The sequence below is a fragment of the Dendropsophus ebraccatus genome, chromosome 8, assembly GCF_027789765.1.
Source record: "Dendropsophus ebraccatus isolate aDenEbr1 chromosome 8, aDenEbr1.pat, whole genome shotgun sequence".
Lineage (NCBI taxonomy): Eukaryota > Metazoa > Chordata > Amphibia > Anura > Hylidae > Dendropsophus > Dendropsophus ebraccatus.
This window is the reverse complement of record NC_091461.1, coordinates 86,944,444-86,969,630: the sequence shown is the minus strand read 5'-3', so window position 1 is coordinate 86,969,630 and position 25,187 is coordinate 86,944,444. Positions and strand designations below refer to the sequence as shown.

At 42.5% G+C, this 25,187-nt stretch overlaps 1 protein-coding gene across 4 annotated transcripts in view; it reads right to left on the bottom strand.

The window, feature by feature from the left end:
• Nucleotides 1-2,642: 2,642 nt before the first annotated feature.
• The window catches only part of SAMD8 (sterile alpha motif domain containing 8), a 37,386-nt gene continuing 14,841 nt past the window's right edge, over nucleotides 2,643-25,187 (bottom strand). For 3 of the 4 annotated variants that reach the window (XM_069980858.1, XM_069980857.1, XM_069980859.1), the window contains 5 exons: nucleotides 20,655-21,238; nucleotides 16,679-16,774; nucleotides 13,021-13,138; nucleotides 7,707-7,857; nucleotides 2,643-4,479 (listed from right to left, as the gene is read on the bottom strand). In XM_069980858.1, the coding sequence (XP_069836959.1) occupies nucleotides 4,175-4,479; nucleotides 7,707-7,857; nucleotides 13,021-13,138; nucleotides 16,679-16,774; nucleotides 20,655-21,223 (1,239 nt within the window). In that variant the 5' untranslated portion in view covers nucleotides 21,224-21,238 and the 3' untranslated portion in view covers nucleotides 2,643-4,174. The remainder of the gene's footprint in view (nucleotides 4,480-7,706; nucleotides 7,858-13,020; nucleotides 13,139-16,678; nucleotides 16,775-20,654; nucleotides 21,239-25,187) is intronic. The other variant, XM_069980860.1, reaches the window with a different exon arrangement.

The window sequence follows — 25,187 nt, the reverse complement described above, 5'->3', positions numbered from 1 at the left end:
TCCTAAGTATACAAATAGGGGTGGGGGAGATTTGTCAAAGGGTGTAAAATTTAGACTGGTGCAAATTGCCCATAACAGCCAATTACAGCTCTCTTTTGTTTCAGCAGAGCTGAAAGCTGAGCTGTGATTGGCTGCTGTGGACAGTTTGCACCAGTCTATATTTTACACCCTTTGATAAATCTCCCCCAGTGTGTCCATGGTCCTATTTTTAACGTTTACCGATAAATGATTGCAAACAAGATTGTTTATCGTTAACCTGAAATCGTTCACCATATTACACAGAACTATAGTTGTTAGCTCCGATTGTTATAGTGAACGTTACTAAGCTCGTTTTATCCATCTGATCCCAGCCAAACAATGTGCAATTACACTGAACGAGTAGTAAACAAATGCGGAACTTGAGCGAACGAATGTGGAATTACAGCGAACGATTAGGTGGTGTCCTGAGGTGTCATTGTGCACTTGGTGGCCTCCAAGTAGTTAAATATTGATCCAGAGTATTTTTCTCCCATAGACTATAATGGGATTCGATATTCGATCGAATATACGAATTTTGGGGGCTATTCGAATCAAATTTTTCACTATTCGCTCATCTCTATTGTCCTTGAGCTATTGGGTTATAAGTTATAAGCAATCTAAGCTGAGTGAATCCAGCTCTGTGGTGGGCTCTAACAATTGTTATAAAATCTCATAGTCTCTACATCTTCTTTATTTGCCTTCCTTTCATTCTAACCCCATCTCATCTCCATCGGACACAGTGTAACATGATGAGTGATGGTAAGTTTTCTAAAGGCCCTATTTCACGGAACGGTTATCATCCGTATTCGGCCGATATCTGCCGCTACGGATGATAATCGTCCCATGGAATAGAGTGCAACGATCAGCCGACATCGTTCATGTCGGCTGATCGTTGTAGTCGCTTGTTTTTCAACATGTTGAAAAACAAGCAACTGATATAGCAGCGATCTTCTGCCGTCGCTCCGTTGAATAGGAGCGTCGGCAGCAGACGCTGCTATATCCTATGGGCTGCCCGGACGATCAGCGATCCCCCGGGCAGCCCCCTCCCGCACTCACCCGCTCGCTTGCTGCAGCCGCGTTGAGAGTGCTCGCTGAGAGCGCTCGTTTGCTTCTCTTAACGACCCATGGAATAGGGGCTTAAGCCTGTTTATTTTATCCCAATTAACAGAGACTCCTTTTCACATTCCTTGGGTTTGACAGACTGTAAATTACCGCTGTTTGATAGCGGAATGTCCAGTTTTTTACAGTCTTCAAACAAGTATGTGCCAGCTTGAAAGTAGGAAGTGTACAATCTTACAGTATATACTGTATGTGCTGTATTATTGACGGCTAGTTGTATCACTGAGAGTAATGCTAGATTAATCAAAATATATATATCTGTGGAGAATTGTCATTTGTCAGAATGCAGCCTAGTATACAATGACTTAAAAGGGAACCAATAATGTTCAAAATCAATATTAAAGTGAATGTACCATCAGTACATTTGCTTTAATTTTTGCACCTTCACTAGTTATACATTACACTTCATACAACAAAAAGGACAAGTCAGATTGATGAAGTCACTCTGAGGTTTAATACTTTTCCACAGAAATGTAAACAATACACACATCCCATGTTCATTGTTAGGTAACGGAATACAGTCCTGTGTTGCAGTCAGTAGTAACATGGTGTAAAAAGAATGAAAATCTAAACCAAATACTGTCAGATAGGTAAATGCAGTTAAAGTGTAAACAATTCTAATCAATACCTGACGTTGGGAACAAAAAACGGTACATAAATACCACACCCAAGCTTGGGTACTGTACTTAGAGGGTCATCGCTTTGGAATGCATTTTCTCTGACAATGTGCGTTCTCATATATTCAGATCAGATGAAATTTCTGAAGAACCTATGCTTCTCTAGTATAGGTGACTTACTGCACACCAGTGTTCAAGTACATAATGTATCTGTAGGACATGAGAGATCTACTTAGAATCACAGTGGCTAAAATTATTTAGTGGAAACAAAATGAAAAAATTTTTTATACCAAGACCAGGCTTTATTTAAAACATGTGTCGCTGAACTACAATACATAACCGTTTCCAATATGTTTCTATGTCATTTACCTCACAGGAATTTTAGCTGCATGACAGTTTTATGGTATTAAAAGGGGCAAATAATAAGCCTGTGTGATTTCTAATGAGGAAAAAAAAATAGCTAAATGAATATAGACCATAAGCATATGCATGCAACACAACTGGCATGTGTCACATGCAGATTTTTCCACAGGCTTCACTCTTTACATAGCAAGTATCAGTCACAAACATTTCCAACAGAAAGAACATACTGCAGAGTTGAAAAGTCACAGCATGCCCTCAAATTTCTGTGGATTTTTCCCCAGTGTGTGCTTGGGGTTTTGTGTGACCAATGCTCAGTTGCACTTTTACTGCATGATTATTGCTACAAATTTTGCACACAGAAAATGTGCAACTAACAAAGCATATGCATCCTGATATGAGAGCTAAAACGATGATGACATCAGTCTATATTTTACACCCTTTGATAAATCTGTGCCAGAGTGTAGACAGCTTCACGCCGCTGTATATCAGTCAGTTATTGTAAGCCAAAACTTTGGGGGGGGGGGGGGGGGGGGGGGAGATACTTATCAAAGTCTGCAGTTGGCACAGAGAGGCAAGAATTTACCACATTTGACAAGTGTTCAGGACTTAGTGCTGATAAGAGTGTTTTTGAGTGATGGGGTCTTCTTTGAGCAGCAAGTTTACTACAATACCTGCTAGCAGGCACAAACTTTAGTTGAAAGCTCTAGGCAGATGTAGACAGGTAATGGTGCCACACAGGCACCTCACACGCACCTGGATTTATAAGAGGTGGGAACCTCTTGATAAATCCAGAACCATCATGCACTGCTGGAGGTTTGAGACCAGGGTATGACATGCCAATCTTAGTAAATTCCCCCCTATGAGTTTTAGCTTACCAACACTTTATCTCAGTGTTTGTTGCTCCACTCCTGCTTCTGGTTTATAAATACTAAAGCAGAATAGTGACCAAAATGCTGCCATGTGATAGAGGCCATAGAGACAGCTAGAAAGATTATAGAAAAAAAAATAAAATGGACTAGCCCACGTCATAGATAAAAAAAAAAAAAACAAACTATTAAATAAATAAAACAAGTGTTATTGGAGTAAACATAGCAGCAATGTTAATAAAAAACATAAAAAGTGTACCTGTCACTTCAAAACTTTTCATGTCTCCACACTTCTACTGATTGGTCAGGGTCTGATCAAAGAACATGGCGGTTAAAGCACATGGCCAAGGAGATGGTCCCCTAGACTTTCCTTAGCAAAACAGTCTTTGGTGGCGCACACAGAACTGGAGGAGAATGCACACTTCTCTTGGCTATATCTAGCGATCAGTGTGGGTCTCAATACTAAGAACCTGATCAATCTAAACGACATAATAAAAGTTTTTGAGGTGACAGTGGGTATTTAAAACAAACTCTTTTACCCATTGTAGTCCAAGCATTCTGCCCATGGTAGTGTTCAATATTAAAAGGTTATTTTTAGCCCAACTGGTATTTATGCGACAAAATGGGTTTACCAGCACCCTGCCTTGACTACCCCACTCCACACCCCCTGGTATCTGTTAACCCATTTTTTAAAAAATTGGGCTTCTCTTTCATTTTACACATCTATAGCAGTTATTATATACCTTATATATATTGTTAGCAGAATATGGTTCCTTTTTAAATACCGGATACAGAGTTTCTGGATAAGACTTACATGCATGTTTTTTAAATTTATTAAAGCCAAAGCCATGTTTACTTATAGGGCTTTGATGCTGGTTTATGTGCACTAGGAAAATATCTGAATGCTTTGAACTTTTGCCGTTATTTGACTGATGCACATTTGCTAGTCTGCAATCCTTCTATACTTAGGCAATGGGGGGGGGGGGGGGGGATCACCTTTCATAAGGTAAAGTTCTGCAATCCATATGGGTGCTTCATGCTTCCAAAGTACCCAAATACATAGAAAACCAAATGAGGCAACAATGGAACAATGGAATAAAAATGCTGCAGCTCCAAACTAAAAATCATTGTCAATGGGTCTAACATTTTTCTGCTTCAGTCCCTGGTAATTTTCTGCTCGAGCACAATAAATTAACTGAATAAGTTTTTTAGAAACGTAGGCCTAGAGAAGGGCCAGCAGTACTCATTAGGAACGGGTCCTTTTACATTGCATTCAAAGAAAGAGAACATGGGAAACCAGATTCGAGCCCGTCTGCTCTGTTGGTATGCACGTGTATTGGCCAAAGTGTGGTAATAGAGGAAGAGTCTTGTGGTGATATAAAATGCAATGAAGACATCAATGGAATAATGTTCATGAGCAGCCAAGATGAAGAAGATGCCAAACAGGTTGAGGACCCAGGAAAGAGTATGTAGGAAGTTCCAGCTTCGAGGCGTGTCTGAAATAAAGAAGAGTGTTTAATTATATATGTTCATCTAATATTTTCCTTTCACAACTACTATACTGTAAATTCTGGTTGTGTAGTGAGGGGGATGCATCTGCCACACTAGTGTGTAACTGAACAGGGCAGCATAGGTTATGCTTTCTTAACTTATAGAATCCATCCCACATAGAACCTAACTTAACCCCTTAACGACATCGGGCGTATATTTACGCCCTGATGCCGGTAAGGACGTTCAGAGCGGGGCCGCGCGGCGACCCCGCTCTGAACGGCGGCGGTCCCGGGTGCCGCTTGTAGCCCGGGACCGTAGGTATTAGCGGGCACGCTCCGATCACCGTGCCCGCTAATACAGTAATCAGATGCAGCTGTCAAACATGACAGCTGCATCCGATACCGGATTCAGCTGTTCCCTGGTGTCTAGTGGCGGAGATCGCTCCCCCGGGATGTTATCCTGGAGGAGCGATCTCAGTTTCTGAAGCAGGCCGGGGACCGCTCCAAGATGGCGCCGTCCCCGGCTCGGCACTCGTTTACTTCTGGCTGCAGCAGCCGGAAGTAAACGAGTGCCTATCTCATGGATCTCTGCAGCATATCTATGCTGCAGAGATCTCTATGAGAGATCAAAGCACTTATACTAGAAGTCCCCTAGGGGGGCTTCTAGTATAAGTGTTAAAGTAAAAAAAAAAAAAGTGTTGTTAATAGTAAAAAGCCCCCTCCCCTAATAAAAGTCTGAATCACCCCCCTTTTCCCAGGTTATAAATAAAAGTAAATAAATAAACAAACATGCTTGCTATCGCCGCATGCGTAATCGCCCGAACTATTAATCACATTCCTGATCTCGCACGGTAAATGGCGTCAGCGCAAAAAAATCCCAAAGTGCAAAATTGCGCATTTTTGGTCGCATCAAATCCAGAAAAATTGTAATAAAAAGTCATATATGCGCAATCAAGGTACCGATAGAAAGATCACATCATGGCGCAAAAAATGACACCTGACACAGCCCCATAGACCAAAGGATAAAAGCGCTATAAGCCTGGGAATGGAGCGATTTTAAGTGACGTATATTTGTTGACAATGGTTTAAATTTTTTACAGGCCATCACAATATAAGTTATACATGTTACATATCGTTTTAATCGTAACGACTTGAGGAACATATATAACAAGTCAGTTTTACCCCAGGGCGAATGGCGTAAAAACACATTTCCCCCAAATAAACAAAATGCTTTTTTTTTCAATTTCACCACACTTTGAATTTTTTTCTGGTTTCGCAGTGTACTTTAAAATTCAGCCTGTAATTGCAAAGTACAATTAGTGACGCAAAAAATAAGGGCTCATGTGGGTCTCTAGGTGGAAAAATGCAAGTGCTATGGCCTTTTAAGCACAAGGAGGAAAAAACTAAAAAGCAAAAATCGAAATTGGCTCTGTCCTTAAGGGGTTAAAGAGATTTTAACACTTCTCCCCTATCCTGTAGACAGTTGATAAGTGTCTAAATGCCAGATTGTCCCTACCAAAGAGTGATTTGGATAAGAAATGGCAGGACAGTTCAAGGTAAACATCATTTTCAAGAAGCTTTGAGGCAAAGGGGAGAAGTAAGATCTGAATAAAGCAGATGAGCGGAGGGAGGGCTTTTTAAGGATGGGTTTGATGGTTGCATGTTTACAATGATGAAGGAAAGATTCCAGTCTTTAGTGAAAAATTGAAGTGATGGGTTAAGACTGGGATAAACACTACAGTAAGGTAGTAATAAGGTGGGAAGGGATTGAGGTTGTCAGTGATGTTGGACAAGTGAGTTATCGAAGAAAAGCACTGTGCAGGTGTGAAGATGGGATGCGAGGATAGCAAGTTAAAACTTTGAGGAAGCAGTGCATTTTTTTTAATTATTATTTATTTCCTCCCCTGCTGCTGGCTTATATGTACACTTAATATTGGTGATCAGTGCGGCTTATTCTGGCGATACGGCACCATTCAGGTTCTGCTGGCGGTGACTCTTCTGACCCCCTCCTTTATTGTTTGATTTTGAAGACCGGAAGTTGGGGTCTCCAATGCATCTCAGAGTGGTCTCCTAGAGATACATTGAAGAGTCTGACTTCCAGCCACCGGCTGGCCCACAGCTAATGAGAATAGGTCACATAGGCATCAGTGGGACCCAAACCGGGCTGTACCACCGGAATGAAGCCGCGTTGCTGATAACCGATTGCCAATGGTAAGTACACATATCAGCCTGCAGCAGGGAAGGGAATTAAAAAAAAAAAAAAAGTGTACTTCTTTGCTTCTAATGTTGTCAAACTAGTTTGAAGTATTTGAAAAAGTCCTCAGCCAAGAAGAGAAATGTAGAAGGGTGGCAGCTGGGGGCGAAGGAGGGAGTTGAGATTTTAAACCATTGGAGTGGGTTTTCTCCCAGCATCAGCCCTAGAATCTTGCCTTTGTTTTGTCAGATTGGTGCACCAGGGGTGTCTATTGATATGACCAGTTCTACTGTGTCTGAACTGAGAGCTGATTTATTTAAGGCCCTATTACAGAAAGCGATTATCGGCCGTATTCGTCAGACACCGACCGTTACGGCCAATAATCGTTTTGTGCAACAGAAGACAACGATCAGCCGATCTGCGTCTTTCAACATGTTGAAAAGGCAACAACCAGGATAGCAGCGATTTGCTGCTGTCACTGCGTGGAATTGGAGCGGTGGCAGCAGACCGCCACTATCTTCTATGGGCTGCCCAGACGATCTAGTGATTACCCGGGTAGCCCCCCAGCTTTAATACGCTCCCTGCCAGCACGTGTAATAGAGCTGGCAGCAAGTGGGGAACGAGGAGCAAATAAGGGCGCTCGTTGGCTCCTTTGACACACCCTGTGTAATAGGGCCTTTAGTGACTGCGACTGCATCATGGAGAATGGATATGTTGCAGATAGGCAAAAAAGTGGCATAAGATCTCAGACCATGAAATCAAATGTATAGAGGCCCCCCCATTCCCCCCCCCCCCCTTCCTTTTTTTTTTTTACACTAAATAGGAAAGCACAATTCATTACACAATTGTTCACTGAGGCATCCAGTGGCAAACAATATGACTCTACATATAAATTGAAAGCTCCCTTTAAGAAATCCTTCCAATGTCTACTTTAAGAGAAGGTTCACATTAAATGTGACCAGAGTCAGAGGTATAAGAGTTTGCATGCAACTGCTACATTGTAGTAACAAAACATTTTTATCCTTTAAATTTAACTTACATTCAGTGACAAAAAAGTTTAGCATGGTAAGGACTACAGTATGACCGCTGAACATGTAGTCTCCACAAGTGTGCACTCCAGTTAACGTCATGCCAAATCCACTCCAGATGGCGAAGGCACGCTGAAGCTTGGCCCACATATTGTCATATAGCTGAAATGACAAATCACAATATTGCTTAGAAAAACACAATAGGAGAAACTTAACTTCGTTGCAGGTTGCATGAATTTCTGTGCCAGTAACAAACAAAAAAACAAACAAACATATTGTGGCACATATATCAACTCAGCATGTTTTACTATATATTAAAAGCAACTCACTAGGCATGTTCTATTCACTTTCTCTTGCTTACGCCCCTTGTGGCTGGTGTACAACAATAATCTGTGCCATTAAAATGCAGCACTTTATGACGCTTGCCAGTTCCTTTTCTTGATATTTTTCAAAAAGGGATTTTCTAACCCCCATAAAAATAAATATTTTCCTAAACAGTCGATAATTTTATAATAAAACAGAAGTAGTAAAGCTCACCTAACTTCCTGCAGATACTTCTCTGGTCTCACCGTTATCAAGCACTAATATGGTGTCTCAATATGTGATCGCTGGCTATAGCAGCAACATTGTGACACAGGGGCCAGCAACTGCCTGTAGCAGTCATGGCTGGGCGACTGAGGAAGAGTTAGAATGTCAGATGCAGGATATTAGTAAGGTTAACGCATTTAATCCTTTTGATTTTCAGTATTACATACTGCTACTAATAACTATATCAGTAAACTAGTGGTGGCATGCAGGAATCCTCCATATGGTCCCTGCTCCATTCAGGAGTTAACTCTGCAAAGCTTCAGAAATTACCTCTGCTTTAGAATGAAGAATAAACAATGAAGCCAGAAGGTGGCAGCAGCAGCATACAGTGAAGCAGCTTCCTGCTCATGTCAGGACTTGGCAGATGTTTTCTGCCAGCAATGGATGAAGAAGATGCAGTGTCAGTTTAACTAAGGTCTCAAGAAGGCACAGGCAGAGAGCCGTGACTAGTCACTTTTTCCCCCACTGTAAAGCTACCACTGCAGACACGGCTGGTAAATTGGGGAGTTGCACAACAGTGCCATGCTGTGCAGCAGGGAACGTATCAACACAATAGTGCTGATTAGTTCCCTTTACGGCATCAGTAGTTGATTTGCCCATTTTCCTAATTCAAATAAACCATGGCTGATGTGACCATGCACAAAATCCATAACCTTGTGCCCTAAAACCAAGGAAGCAGTTGCTGAAACAAAACTTGGATCCCTAAGGCAAAAATATATTCTGTGTTATTCTACTGAAGTGGCAAGATTTATTCTTGGACTGATAAAACATTTGGACTATTTATCAAATTGTGTAAAACAAGAAACAGGAAACTTTTACACCATTTGATAAATCTGGGCCTTGGTGCATGAGAGATAGACCTCCACGTAGTTCTTCACAGATCAGCAGATTTGAGGCAACAGTTTGTTGGTTCACCCAGTTATTCAGTGGTTCCAGAACTAGAACTACAGTACGATAGCAAATCTTAGACAACTTCCTAAGCTAGCTGCCTGCAGCCTAGTTATGGGCACAAAGATCCCATTGTTGTATTGCCTCCAGCACAAATAAGAATTGGGCTTAGCCTTATACTTTGTTTTCTTTGGAAATAAGTTGACAACTCAAGGGCACTTAGAACCTCTCCCACAGTGTGTCAGCACTAGGACTGTCAGTGAATGTCCTCTTGCAGCGGTGCAGCTACCAGGGGGCCTGTCTTAACATTGAGAGGCCTGTAATAAATTTCCCTCCCTCCTCCGTTCTTAGTATCGTACATCATGAAGTAATGTAATTTAGAGGCTGCCAAGTCACCTGTGCCCGCCAGCCTGTACCGACTCTAGGAGCTGTCCACCTCCTGCTGGACTCGCACCCGCTGTTTCTTGAGTGTTTCTGGTGCTGGAGACAGCGGTCCAGCTGCTGCATCTGCACAGATCTAACACTTCTCCCAGGGAGCTGCCGCGCCTGCTGAAGATGATCATCCTGGTGTCCAGAGCCACCCTCCTGCAGCCATCCACCTGGGGAAGGTCGGCAGCTGGGCGCTGCTCTTCTTTCTGGTCACCAAACTGCTCACATCTGAGGGTCAGTCTAGCGCTGCTCATCCACCCCAGGGACAGGTCCCACGGCCTGAGCAGCAGTGATCACAAAGGTGTGCAAGTAAGGAGGAGTCAGGGGCCACCAGTGTGTGTGTGTGTGTGTGTGTGTGTGTGTGTATGTGTGTATGTGTGTGTGTGTATGTGTGTGTGTGTATGTGTGTGTGTGTATGTGTGTGTGTGTATGTGTGTGTGTATATGTGTGTGTGTATATGTGTGTGTGTGGGGACTTATGAGGGGTCACAGGTAGGGGGATATGTGGGGCCACAGACAGAAGATTGGGGGGATAGGTAGGACCCCAGCAATAGTGGGGAACATTAGTGAGGTCACTGGAGATTACAGCAAGGACTGGCAGGAGGCATGGAGGTTCAAGTGATATTGGGGTCTGCCTGGGCTGACTCCCCCCACCCCATTGCTGCTGGATACAGGGGGTGACTGACACTGAACCAGGAGGATCCGTTTGCACCCACCTGGTTCTCAACATTCGGCAGCCAGTACAACCGCCCCCTTCCCCAATTCTCAGGTTTGATCTCAATGTTTAAATAAGAGTTGTGAGGGGAGCCCCATGAATCCTAGATATCCCCCTGTGTAAGAATAGAAAAAACTTGCCTTTCTCTCACCACGCTGGCAAGCACAGCAAAACAGTTTCACATGCAAAACTTTAGTACTAGGTAGAAACCTCATAGCCAAACAGGGAAAACCAAGAGTTCAGGACAATGCAACATTACTTTAACCCACACAGGGGAGTGATTAGAATTCGATTTCTAACTTCCTGACCCCTCTTTGCTAAGCCTCTGCAAACACCAATAGATTTATTTTGTGCGGGAAAGTGCAGGCACTGATACTAAGTATGTGGCAGATTTACAGCATTTTAAATACCCATCTAGTTTATCTGTGCTGCACACATATGTATAAGGTGTATGGGCACCTTAAAGTGGAAGTCTGGCGGATTATAAAATCCGGCAACGGGGGAATTGATTAAAAGTACTAACTCCCCATGCCAGCGGTGAGCGTCGGGACCCCCGCGGGTATGTGGGATGTCTGGAATTGACACATCACGACAAAGTAAAGTGGTAAAAAGCTGCTCACTTAGATAGTCAGAAGTTTATTAAAGGGGTAGTGCGACGCTAAACAATTATTCACTAAATAACACACATTACAAAGTTATACAGCTTTGTAATGTATGTTATGTTAGTGAATCCCCCCCTTCACAGTTATGCTCAGCCAATCGCGACTGAGTAGCTGATGACGCGGCAGAGGGTGGCCGGCACTAGGGACGGTCGGAGCGGTTCAGCCGTCCGTATGAAGATTACATCATTGGCACAAGATGGCGGACGGGGGTCGGCAAGAGGCAGGTATGTATAATAGCAATCTAGTTTTGGAGGCCAAAGGGAGGATACAACTAGTACTCATCAGCTATTGCTAAAAGCTTCTTTCACACCTGTAGAGCCACAGATCCCTATAAACTGAGCTGGTGCTGCTGGTGACAAGTACATGGGCAGCTGGAAGGTTACTGTGACTTAGAGGTACTGTACATGGGGACCATTAGAGAAGTTGTATTGGGTGCTTTATGAGGCACCCGACTGGCTTTATGTATAATGTTAAAGGGGTTGGCCACTTTATAGTAAAATAGTTCAGTATACAGTATGAGTAACTCTACTCACTGTATATACTGACAGCAGCTCCCTGTGTACCTCATAGACCTAAAATCAGACTTCCTTCCTCCAGGCTGTGCTGCCCTGCTCTGTGGTGTTCCTGTCAATAAAATGGCCGACATGGAGGAGCATGTGACCGTGCCCCGCCCCCCAGTGTCCACTTTTGAGCCTGTGTATGTCTATGGAGGACATCGGGGGGAGGGGCATGATCACATGGAGGCATGCCCCTCCATGTCGGCCATTTTATGGACAGAAACAAAACAGAGAAGGACAGCACAGCCTGGAGGAGGGGAGTCTGATTTTTGCTCTATGAGGTACACAGGAGGAAGCTGCTGTCAGTATATACATTGAGTACACTTACTAATACTGTACACTGAACTATTTTACTATAAAGTGGCCAACCCCATTAATTTAAACATTGAAAAAATAAAAACGAGTATTTTGTAAAACTTATTGTGGTCACAACACTTGTTGATTTCTTTAAAAAAGGTGTCTGCTGCGACACTGGGAAGATTGAGTGTCTGCTCTAATGACTAAGGAAGAGGAGTGACAAACACTTAATGGTATTATTAAAAAATTTGTTTATGTCACAACTATTGTGTAATATATCACCATAAGGTCTTCCAGGAAGATTGCTGTGCATTTATTTTTTAAATGTGGAGCAATCACTCCTTAACTGAACAGTATGGACCAGGGACTACACATTGTAGTTGTTGTCTCCTAACTTTTGGAGCTGGTCCCTAGACCTGGTCTGGCTATTATATGCAAAATATAAATAGACTGGAAATCTGTTATCATACATCTAAGCTAGTCTTCTCAAAAAGGTAATGTTTCAAGAGGTTTCAATGTAATATAAAAGAAACTTTATTGATGAGTATCTGTATAAAATTTAGACGTCTAAGGGCTCGGCCACACTAGCATTTTTCCTTTGTTTCTAACGGATCCGTCTATATTAATTAAACGGATGAGCATAAACTGATGAGCAGACTGATGCAAACGGATTGCAAAATGTTCATCTTTTTTTAATGGTCCGTTTGTATTTTGGCTTAAAAAAACTGACTTTTGTGCATCAGTTTGCATCAGTCAGCATCCGTTTTTCGATCCGCTTATTTTTCTTCTTTGGTTTCTTGCTGCTTCTGCGCATGCTCAGTGCAAAAACGGATGAAAAAAAACGGATGTGAACGGAAATACCTTCCTTTTTAGATCAGTCCTCATTGACTACAATGTAAAAAAAAAAAAAAACGGAAAAGCACTTTCCGTTCGTGATCCGTTTTTTTAAGTGGAAAGAAAAATACTGCAAACACTATTTTTTCTTCCGTTCAAAAAAACAAACAAACGGATCTTGAACGGATTGCATGCACAATTGGAGCACAATTAGGGCAAACGGAGCACACTAATATATCATGGGAGTCTATGGGGATTTTAACGGATCCGACAGTTTCCGTTTTGCTTACTCCAAAACGGAAAAGGTAGACGGAATGGTGTCGGATGGTCAAACGCTGATGTGAACGTAGCCTTACCTTTCCTGAACACTGCAAATGTTCACCAGGAACAGAAAGAGATGTAACAAACATGGTGACACATCTTAAAAGAAACACAGTACCCATCAAGCTACAGAGTCGACGTAAAAGGATAGACCTGGAAGAGAATAAAACTGGATTAAATAATTATGTACAGGGACGTTTAAGCTTTCTAAAACATTGATATCATATTGCTGAACCACACACCGATTATTACTTTTCTTCTCCAACCCTCTAAGGGGAAAATACCATTTAGCTAGCAGAAGAATATTTATAGTAAAACTTTGGACGCTGCTTAACCAAAAACTATTAACACAAAACTGACCGCTGCAGAAATCTTGGAAATAAGCAATGGTGAATAATGAAGTGACGAAGTAGGAATCAGCCTGTCAATAACCTACCACAATGTAGGCCAAAAATGTTAGAAATATAAGGCCGGTGTGGTAATGACAATACCCTGATGGATATGGGAGCACATAACAGGTGAAAGGCAGCAAGGAGGCATCTATTTGAGCAGTTAAAGGTGTCTGCAACATAAAATGTATTTAAAGACTAAAGCATTTATCTTATTTTATCCAAGGGACCTAAATAATATAGATGGGAACCACAGTCCTAAATAAGAATACATTTAAATACACAATCCCACAGAACAGAAATCTAATTTAATTTATTATCTTACTAGCTCTGTATAAAAAGTTAAAGGGGTATTCCACTCAAACATAACTTTTGATATGCTGCGGACCATGGTGAGACTAACAATTTCTTCCTGATGTGAAGGGGTTGAAGAGATATTCAACTCAAATTAAACTTTCAATATGCTGCTGCCCTTGTGGAGAACATAATATCCCTGCTCCCCCAGTGTCCTCCTAGGTCATCTTCAGGCCCCAACTGATCAATCCCACCACTTCAGAGACGGACTTGTTTTGGGGTAACAGTCCACTCACTCACTAAGAAGGGACAACACAGCAGCCAGTGATTGGCTGTCACACAAAAACACAGAAAAATGCAACAGCTCACCGCAACAGCAAGATACAGACCCACCATAGACATGAAAATAGTTAAAAGCAGCCCCCCCAACTGCTAAAAAAAAAACTCCCACAAAAATATTTTTGTGGGTTTTTTTTTTTTTTTTAGCAGTTGGGGGGGCTGCTTTTAACTATTTTCATGTCTATGGTGGGTCTGTATCTTGCCGTCGCGGTGAGCTGTTGCAATGTGTTTTTGTGTGTTTGCGATTTCGGCCTTGGCGACGTGCTCCTGCCTAGTGTGAACGGTGTTCTAGGAGAGCTGACCAATATTGTCCTTTTTTTTCAGTGTTTGGCTGTGCGGGCTGTTTCCCCTGGAGACAAGTCCATCTCAGAAGTGGAGGCAGTATTGTTCAGCCGGGACCCAAAGATGACTTAGGAGGACATCTGAGAAGAGCAAAAAGGTAACAATAGGCTGTCCATTATATTTTCCCAAAAGGCAGTAGCAGATTATAAGTTTAATTTGCACAAAATACCCCTTTAAACATAGCTTCCGGAGTACCCCTTCAAGTTTTTATCTATATTTAACAAATCTTGAAAATTTCATTGGACCTCTTACAATATGCCAGGGGTGTCAAACTTGCAACCCTCCAGCTATTGTAAAACTGTCTAGGCATGAAGGGAATTGTAGTTTTGCATCAGCTGGAGGGACACAAATTAAAACCCGTGCAATAAGCTGACACTTTCCATTTCAGAGATGACTTAGCAGCTTGTGCTGTGCAAACTGAGGGCACGGTCAGTAGTAACCATGTTATCATTAGCGGTCAGGATTACAATGACAGGTAAGAGCTCTGCTATAAAGCTGTAGGCAGATAACACAGGAACATTCACACCAGGTAATAGACACAGCTCAGCTCTTTTGCACAGTAATGACCCATTAACACAAGCATGAGTCAGAGGGTCATTCTTCAACTTGCCAGCAATTTAAAATGTGGTTATTTTAAAGCAAAAGAAAGACTGTCAGGGATCTGACAGGACATGTTCACTTCGAAGGGCAAGGCTAGCATAGTAGTTTTCTTATGTTACAAATAGGCTCTGTTCACACATCTGCTTGATCCTACAGTCAGAAGCATTCTATGAAAGGATTTGAGGAGACACACGAAGTGTCGCCACTTCCCTGTGCTCCTCTATCGCAGCCAGGTGTACGGGCGAGGTCAAATAGCAAAAGAACCAAAATGCTCTGGGGCGCTGTCCGGAGGGGGCAAGTCAGGGGGACGGGGAGGCCTCTACACAGCGTGCTCTGCATGGCCTCATCTTACTACTAGGAAGACTGCACCGCTCCACCGCAGGATCACCCCCAATATAATACTACAGCTACTACTACCCCCAATATAATAATACTACAGATACTACTACCCCAAATATAATACTACTACTGCCCCAATATTCAGCTCCTCTACTACAGCTGCTACTACTCCCAATATACCAGTATACAACTCCACTACTATACTAAAAACAAAAAATGGAATAAAAAAAGAAACTTATTTGGCATCATCGCATGCGTAACTGTTCTATTAATCCCTTCAGGACCGGGCTAATTTTCATTTTTTTTCCTCCTTGTGTTTAAAAGGCCATAGCGCTTGCATTTTTTCACCTACAGACCCACAAGAGCCCTTATTTTTTGCGCCACTAATTGTACAATTTTTTTCCATAAAGTACGCTGTGAAACCAGAAGAAAATTACTTGTGCAGTGAAACTGAAAAAAAATAAAAAAATATATTTGTTTTATTTTGGTTTTTTGTTTTGGGTTTTGTGTTTACGTCATTTGTTCTATAGTAAAACTGACATGTTATATATGTTCCTCAAGTCAGTACGATTATGATATGTAATTTATATGACTTAAAAATTAAAACCTTAAAAAAAAAAAACTAAAAGCAGTCAGATAAAATAAATGTGTTTAAAATTGCTCTATTCCCATCCTTATAACGCTTTTATCCTTTGGTCTATGGGGCTGTGTGAGGTGTCATTTTTTGCGCCTTGATCTGTACTTTCTATCACTACATTGATTGCGTATATGCGACTTTTTGATCACTTTTTAATTACATGAAGATGCACAATTTTGCACTTTGGCTGGTTTTTGCGCCTACACCGTTTACCATACGAGATCAGAAACGAGATAATTTAATAGTTCAGGCGATTACGCACACGGCGATACCAAATATGTTTATTTATTTTAATTTATAAAATGGGAAAAGGGGGGTGATGCTAACTTTTTTTAGGGACTTTATTAATAAAAACATTTTTGTTTTAACTTTAACTTTTAGTCCCCATGGGGGAATTTTAGTATTACTGCATTGATCTCCCAGAGGGATCACTGCAGTATTCTTAATATGAGTATTCAGATCATTGCTGTATTACTGTAGCAGACCAGATAAATCTATTGCCGAGCTGGGATCAGCGTCAGTGCGACGCCGAGCGGATCTCCCCTCAGCAATCGCATCGTGGGGGGGCGGGGGCTGGGTCCGTAAAAGTACGGACATATTTTAATGTTTTTTTAATACGTTATTAAGTATCAAAATGGCATAGAGTATGGAAAAAAAAAAAAAGTTGATATTGGTATAGAATTTAAAATTCTGGTATCGTGACATCACTAGATCACATACGGTAAAACATTAAATCTAATTTCCAGCTATTACCTGTGTTTGTGAAGAAGTAATACAAGAAGCCAGATATAACAAAGAACCACTCCACACATCTCAGTCATTGCAAAGGCCCAAGGAATACGAGGAACGCTGCAAAAATAGAGGAAATATTAGCTACATTATATTCTGTATATATCTGTAATATAACAAATATTATTATTTGATGCCTCTCAGATTAGCACAATGTGCCTCATCATGGCACGTGTGTTGCATCTGCATCTTCATGTAAAGAAGCAAAGAAGATTTCTTGTAACATCTGAACTCCCTTCTAGACAGACTGACATCTAGCATAAACTGAGGTAAAATTGCAAAGTAATATTTTTGTTTCTATAGGAAAAAAGTAAAAAGTCAAAAAGCACTGTCAAATTTAAGACACAGCCTTCATTGAGCAGCCAGTTGCACCCTAAGGCCTTATTCACGCGTCCAGTAATTTTAAAGGACCGTGATTTAGTCCTGCTAGCAAGATATGTGATCCGTGGAAAACTATCTGTGATTGCATCCGCTTTTACATCCATGTCTGTGTTTTCCACTGATGTGCATCACATCACTCCAGTATGTATTCCACCATGTGTAGGCATTATGCTGTGCCCTGTAGTCCCCCTCTATAGCATGCTGGGCCTTGTAGTTTCCCTGTATATGGCATGCTGGGCCTTGTAGTCCCTCTGTACATGGCATGCTGGGCCTCCCCAGTAGGGGAGGTCGCAGTCGGGGCTGTCAGGTCAGGAGACATGGAGCTGGCATACACATATTGGCTTTAGCCAGCATAGTCCCCAAGCATTCGTTCTCCCGTCTCCTGGTGCCCAGGTGACGTCGCTCATGCGCTGAAGAGCCGAGAGAAGAGAACGGTGGACTACACTAGTTCAGATCAATATGTGTGTGCCCATGCCACATCTCCTAACCTGACAGCGCTGTGAAATCAGTGAAAAACACGGATCCCATAGAGTTCTATTGGGGGGATCCGTGTTGTGTATATGCTCTGCACAACGTCCTGTCCCATTTTTTTGCAGCACGGATTATGTGAATAGGCTCATAGGATTCAATGTCCATTAAAATTGTCCAAGGTCATGAATCCGATCGCAACCAATTTCACAGGATGGGTGAATAAGGCCTAACACTTTTCCTGACACGATCGCAGTGTCCGGCAGACTCAGACTGCCATCACCGCTCACTGTGCTAGAAGCTAAGAGCAGAGTCAGCGGTAACAGCAGCCACCACCCTGTCTGTTGAGATTGATTGATACAGCAATTTTGTAGGGCACTCCGCCCTCATGTACTGTATATGAGAATGTACAGTACACGGGGGGGGCTCTGCTCTTTATAGTGCTAAACAGAGCAGGGGGATTAGGAACTGCAATGCTCTATTTAAAAAAAAAAAAAAAAAAAAAAAAAAAAAAAACACCACACACAATGGTGGCAGCAGTGGGGCCTTACTGCTGCCACTAAAGTGAGTATGTATGTAAAAAAATATATTCATATAAAGTAATATTGCTTTTTTAAAGTTATGTATTAGCAATAAAAAAAAAATTGTTTTCTTCATGATTTTTCATTCACAAACTAGCGTTTTTGGGAACAACCTGAAATTGTTCACTATAACACACAGAACAACACTGTTTAGTTACAATTGTTACTAAGATTGTTACTTATTCTGATTCCAGCAAAAGGAGGAACGATGTTTACCTACACAGAAGATTAGTGAATATTTAGAGAATTATTAGCATTGATTTTAATGTCAGCTTATAAGATGCGACCAACGACACGCGAACGATTTTATAATCTCATGTAGCAGGACCCCAACAGTCCTAATACACAGTGTTTAGGGGAGAGGCTAAGGGCACCTTTACACACAGATTTATCTGACAAGTTTTTGAAGCCAAAGCGAGGAACAAGTCATAAAGGAAAGACTGAGATTTCTCCTCTTTTCAGAGCCATTCCTGGCTTTGGCTTAAAAAAAAAAAAAGAAATCTGTCAGCTAAATCTCTTTGTGTGAAGGCACTCTTAGGGTGCTAACACACACGACTGATGCGCAGAACATGTGAAGAATTTGTGCACCCCCCCCCCCCATAAAGACAATAGTTAGAATTCTGCCTGCGTTTACGCAGATAGATTTATCTGACAGAGTATTGAAGCCAAAGCCAGGAACAGATTTGAAAAAGGAGAAATCTCAGTCTTTCCGTTACGACCCGTTCTCTGTTTATAGTCTGTTCCTGGCTTTAGCTTCAATAATCTGCCAGATAAATCTGGCTGTGTAAACACACTTTTATACACCCAATGGATCAGGAAAAGTTAAGTCTTTCCCTGGGCTTTGCATAGAAATAATAGAGCAAAACCTGCCATTGACAGTCACCAATACGTTCTATTTCCTGTACCCTCTTATCTCATACGACTTCAGAAATGGTTCCCCTTAGACAACCCTTGCTACCTACACTTAACAGAAAGTGAGAGGTGGTATTCAGATATAGTTGGGTGTGTAATGCATAATGACGTATTTGGAGATACTTACAAAATTACCTGTTCTCTAACAGATGTGTCCTTAAAGGGAACCTGTCACCCCCCGTGCCGGGGTGACAGGCTCCCGACCCCCCCCCCGTTAGAGCCCCATATACTTACCTAATTTCGCCGGGTCCCGCTTCTGGAGGTGGTCGGGTGACGGAGATCTCAGCCGCTGCAGCCCGGCGCGCGCTCTGAGAGATGAGTCCAACACCCATAGAGAATGACAGGAGAGTCCAGCGCTCCGTCATTCTCTATGAGCGTTGGACTCATCTCTCAGCACGCGCGCCGGGCTGCAGCGGCTGAGATCTCCGTCACCCGACCACCTCCAGAAGCGGGACCCGGCGGGATTAGGTAAGTATATGGGGCTCTAACGGGGGGTCGGGAGCCTGTCACCCCGGCACGGGGGGTGACAGGTTTCCTTTAATCAAAAGTTACTATTGATAACACAGCAGCACAGAATATGCACTGCTTGTGTGTTTGGTAACTGACAGAATTGATATTTGCAGATCTGTGTGGTTAGTTTCCCTTTGCTATGGTCCCTACATCCCGTTACACACGAAAGTGTGTGGCCAATGGCGATAAATTTTAAAGCCAGTTCAAAAGATGCAATCAGCTGAGGATCGGGCATTTTCCCGTTCCTCAGCTGATCGCTGTCACTTTTTCATGTTTCTAGCAACGCTTCTGGATGAGGATTCAGACTAAGAAAAATAGGAAAGGGGATAACAAGCTGAGAGGGGAGAGGGTCCGACTGTTGGGACCACCGGTTCAAAAATAAAAAGGAGACATTAAAGGATTGTCCCAGGAGTTATTGGTGCACACTGACATGTCACTGCTCCCATCATTATCTAAGTGGGAGAACTGTGTGCCTGGTCTCAGGATAAAACACCCAACGTTCAGCTTATTATCTTCTTTTCTATGCACAGGAGATGATTTCATGGGATAAAAATGTCCCCTTCCTTACCATTCCATGAAGTTTGTCAGTGACTGAGAACACACTTGCTTATTCCCATAGGCTGCAGACCTGTCCACCTCTCTCAACTGAGTAGTGCACCATTGTATTAAGTCTAGTACATTGTTCGTTTTTTTTGTTTTTGTTGTATGATATACATTAGTTGACACTTTTCTTTTTGCTGAAGAGAGCATTTAATCCCAGAACTGCTTTGCGATCACTTGACATTTGAGCCATGTGATTGGAATCTCAGAAGTCACTGTAGTTCACCCTCCCTTGTAGTGTAGACATTGCAACATTTGTCTCACAGCTCAATGTGTTACTCAATTTCTCTCCTGAATCTGAGCAGCTGATAGATGTAAACACACATTTGGCCTCATTATAAAGTGTAATGTAAATGTTCTTACAACGTACAATTTGGAATCATTAATGGAGTTGTCAAGTATTTGTATTCTACTTGACACCACTACAAGAAAACACGGGCTCTTTTGGATCTTTGCAATATTCTCATATACAATATATATTTACGCACCTGTCTAGGAAGATGTCTGGCAGCGGTGGGTATGTCTGCATGTCAGGAACTCGCTCATGTACGATGACCATGACAAAGGAAGTAAAGCCAAAAACTATAAACACGTAAATACAGCTGATGGCCGTTTTCCAATACTCTGGGTCCAGTCTCTTTGGTGGATGTTTGTTTTTTCCATTGGAGTACTGGTGTGGTTCGACACTAGAATCTGTTGCATGTCCATCAAGGTCTCTTGTAAGATCTCCATTACATAACCAGTCAGGACTTGGTGGTGAACTTATGCTGAGGGCTCCTGAGGCTGGCTCGTTGCTTAACCCCAACTCTTCCAGGACACTGACATGCTGTTTTTGGAGTTTGCGGATAGAAAGCATAAGACGTTTGATATCCCCTAACACTTTAATTTCCAGTGGCGGAGAGCGCAAGTCATATTCCGTCAATGCTAACAGTGCTGTGCCATCTAGACGATGTTTGTTGCACAGAATATCTACATAGTCACAAAAGCCTTCTTCTCTCAGCCATTTGGCCACATGTTTTGTAGTCCATCGCCGAATACATAACTGACTGTTTGACATTGTTTTAGCAGATACCTGTAGAAAGAGAGAAAGTTTTTTTTATCCTGGCTTGTACAGATGGCTATTTACTCCAATCTTAACTACTACATTTAAACAATGAATACTTCTAGCTCCATTGTACATATACACAAAAATGTTTTACTTTTTGACACCTTGCTAAAGGTTGGTAAAGGCAAAGCATGCCTAATTTACTAAAATACATGCTAGATACATACTGTAAATTGCAGCTGAAATCATGTCATTTTGGACGTTGTCTAGATTTCACAGCACATTAAAAAGGGGCAGCAGCTGCATGGCCAGATTCATTATGAAACATGCATCTCTTATGGTCCTTTTAGACGGAACGAATATCGTAATCGTACGTGTAAATACAGCGAACGATCAAGCGACGAGCAAGAAATCGTTCATTTTGATCTTTCAACATGTTCTCAAATCGTTGTTGATCGTTCGCAAAAAATTCGCAGATCGTTCAGTGTAAACAGTCTTTCAACGATTTCACCTATGTGTGAGTTAAGCTTAAGCGATCGCAAAACGATCACAAAACTATTTTTCCGTACGATGTATCGTTCAGTCTAAACGCTGATCGTTATAAAAAACACATCATTCATTCAAAATAGTTTATCGTGCGATTGGGCAAATTATCGCACCGTCTAAAAAGACCATTAGTCATAGGGCTATATCAGGGTCTATTTACACAGAAAGATTATCTGACAGATTATCTGCCAAAGATTTGAAACCAAAGCCAGAAAGACTATAAACAGACATCAGGTCATAAAGGAAAGCCTGAGATTTTTCCTCTTTTCAAATCCATTCCTGGCTTTGGCTTCAAATCTTTGGCAGATAATCTGTCAGATAATCTTTCTGAGTAAATGGACCGGGGGGGGGGGGGGTGGGGGGGGGGGGGGGACTTTTTCAGCTGGGACCGGGGAGGAGGTGGCTGAGGGAAAAGACGTCCACTCACCTCAGCGGCGGGTCCCGCATTGTGGCGCTCCGGTGCCCGGCCGCTTCCGGGTGTCTGACGCGGGCCCGAGACATGACGTCTCAGGTCCGCTCAGCCACCCAGTGAAGGAGACGGGATCCGTTTCAAGTCCACTCAGATCCCGCCTCTGTCACCGAGTGGCTGAGCGGACCTGAGATGTCATGTCTCGGGCCCGCGTCAGACACCCGGAAGCGTCCGGGAACCAGGCACCGGAGCGCTGCGATGCAGGACCCGCCACTGGAACTGGAGAGGTCTTTTCCCCTCAGCCACCTCCTCCCCTGTCCCAGCGAAAAAGTGCCCCCCCCTGCCAACGTCTGCAGTATGGGGTTAGAAATGCCTTAATTAATGTCTTAATAAACCTATGAGTCTGTCAACCATTGCAAGCAGTCACTGTGAAGTGTTCATTTATCATGATTGCTGTAATTGGACAATGTGTATGCACCAGACCAGTGACAAGGTAATCGTACAGGGAGGGAAGGAGGTGAGAAGGGTGGACCTGGTACCTATATATAGCTGCTAACTTTGATTGTAATCATGCTTGTGACAACAATGAGATGGCAGCTGAGAAGTGTCATTCTATTATGAATCTCAGTGTCTAGAGTACAAAAAAAAAAAAGTGTAAAAAAGTAGATGTTTTGAAAAATATATAAATGGTAAATCAAAATATAAAACAAAAAAAAAACACCCCTTTCCCCATATTTTCAAATTAAAAACAGAAGTTAAGGCGACTCTGTACCCACAATCTGACCCCACCACTTGTACCTTCTGATAGTTATTGTCCTAAAAAACAACTTTTAAACTTCCAGCCCCATGCCAAACGGGAGTATCTGTGCCCTTACTTTGCACCACCCTCCGTCCCTCCTTCTCACCCTCTCCATCATTAGGAATGTTCCAGGCAGATTGCCTCCTATTCCTCAGCTGTCTCAGCCCGGCACCTGTGCAATGTTCAGCATGAAAAAAAATGTTCCAGTGGCATTCCTAATAATGAAGAGGAGGGGGGGGGGGGGGAGGAGGAACGGAGGGGTGGTGCAAAGTTAGAGAAGATACTCGCGTTTGGCACGGGCTGCAAGTTTAAAAGTTGTTTTTTTAGGACAATGACTGCATCACCTGCCGAACAGACCGCAGGACAGATCTTGGATTAAAATCAGCTATCCAAAAGGTACAAGTGGTTGGGAGGGGGGAGGGGGGACAGATTGTGAATTAGAAAATTCTAGGTACAAAACCAGGGCCACTTTGGGATGCTTTGGAAAATAGTAAAAAAAAAAAGGCATCAGATCGGTCTTGAGTTTCTCCCGACTTTCTGTGTTATCACAAACTGGTGGGAAATACCCACTAAGCCAGTAAGTGGCTACAGGGGTGTCCCGTTTGAGTGACTGACTGGCTGAGTGGGCATCTCTGAGCAAAATTATAACATTGCAGGACTGAAAGCAACAGGAGTTAAGCGGGGGTACATGAGCAGTGACGCTGTTGTGTGGCACAGAAATGGACAAGTATGACTTTGTTTTTATGCAATAAAAAGAAGTTTTTGCCAATAAATTACACAAATAATGCTTGCATATGGTGGAGAGTGTCGCTTCTTCTTATTGCATTGTTGGAGCGACTACTGATTTTCACAAAGAGCACCTCACCGAAGCAGAACCCATCCACATCATTGCACCTGTTCACTCTTACATACCAGTAAGAGTGATCTCCTAGAGGCATAATAACTTAAAAAAAAAAAAAAAAAAGTGCTGTGCCGGTCTATATTCGCTATTATATTTGACCTTGTTTTTATTGTGTTCAGAGCCACCCTGGTATTTCCTGGTTGATGGTGTCCCAATACTCGCAACTGATTGGGACTTAAAGCGACTCTGTACCCACAATCTGCCCCCCCCCCCCCCAAACAGCTTGAACCTTCGGATAGCTGCTTTCAATACAAGATCTGTCCTGGGGTCCGTGGCCTAGAATGGCACAACCTCTCTGTCCCACCTCCCCGCCCTCATTATTAGGAATGCCCCAGGCAGATTGTCTCCTATTCATCACCTGTGAGAACACAGCACATGGGCTGGATCGTTAAGGCACCTGTGTAATGTTCACTGCAGAGGAATAGGAAATATCCTACCAGTGTCATTCCTAATGATGAGGAGGGTGGGGAGGAGAGACAGAGGGGTGGTGCAAAGTTCGGCACAGACACTCTAGGCCACGGCTTTTTGGCACTGGGCTGCAAGTTTAAAAGTTGTTTTTTTAGGACAATAACTGCATGACCTGCCGAACAGACCCCAGGACAGATCTTGGACTAAAAGCAACTATCCGAAGGTACAAATGGTTTGGGGGGGGGGTACAGATTGTGGGTACAGAGTCGCTTTAAGGCAGGCACCCCTTGGCAACAGATTTCCTTTACTGGAGGGATAACTGTCCATTCCCGTTCTTTAAGGCTCCATGGACCACTTTCTTGCATATTCAAATTTTATAGGGGGCAATGTATCAATGGAGACTCTTGAATGAGTATTCCATTGTTTTGTTTTTTTGTTAGTCTCCCCGAGCTCAGTGATTGGTGTGTTTTGTAGGAAAGATTGCTGCAGCAAGAAGAGATTCAGCAAAGAAAAAAAAAAGGAATGGGGTCTAGCCTGCCTTGAGGGTATAAACCCACACACCGTATATGCAGCGTATTTACTGCTGCGATACGCAGCAAACTCGCAGCAAAATCGCAGCAGATTAGATCTAAATAACTGAACACAGCATCAAATCTGTACCAACAAATCTGCTGCGTATTTGTTGCATATCTGCTGCATATACGGTGTGTGGGTTTAGACCCTGAAAGTAATAGTTGTCCCCCTTCCCCTAGTTGACACCAAGATTAAAAAAAACTAATCATAATCCCCCTAGTATGAATATCTTTATATAGAACATATATCACAGTTAGTATTTTAGTTCTTGACTTACCCAGTTACCCTAAACTAAATATTATAGTGTTCCTTTAAATGACCACAACTATGACAATGACTA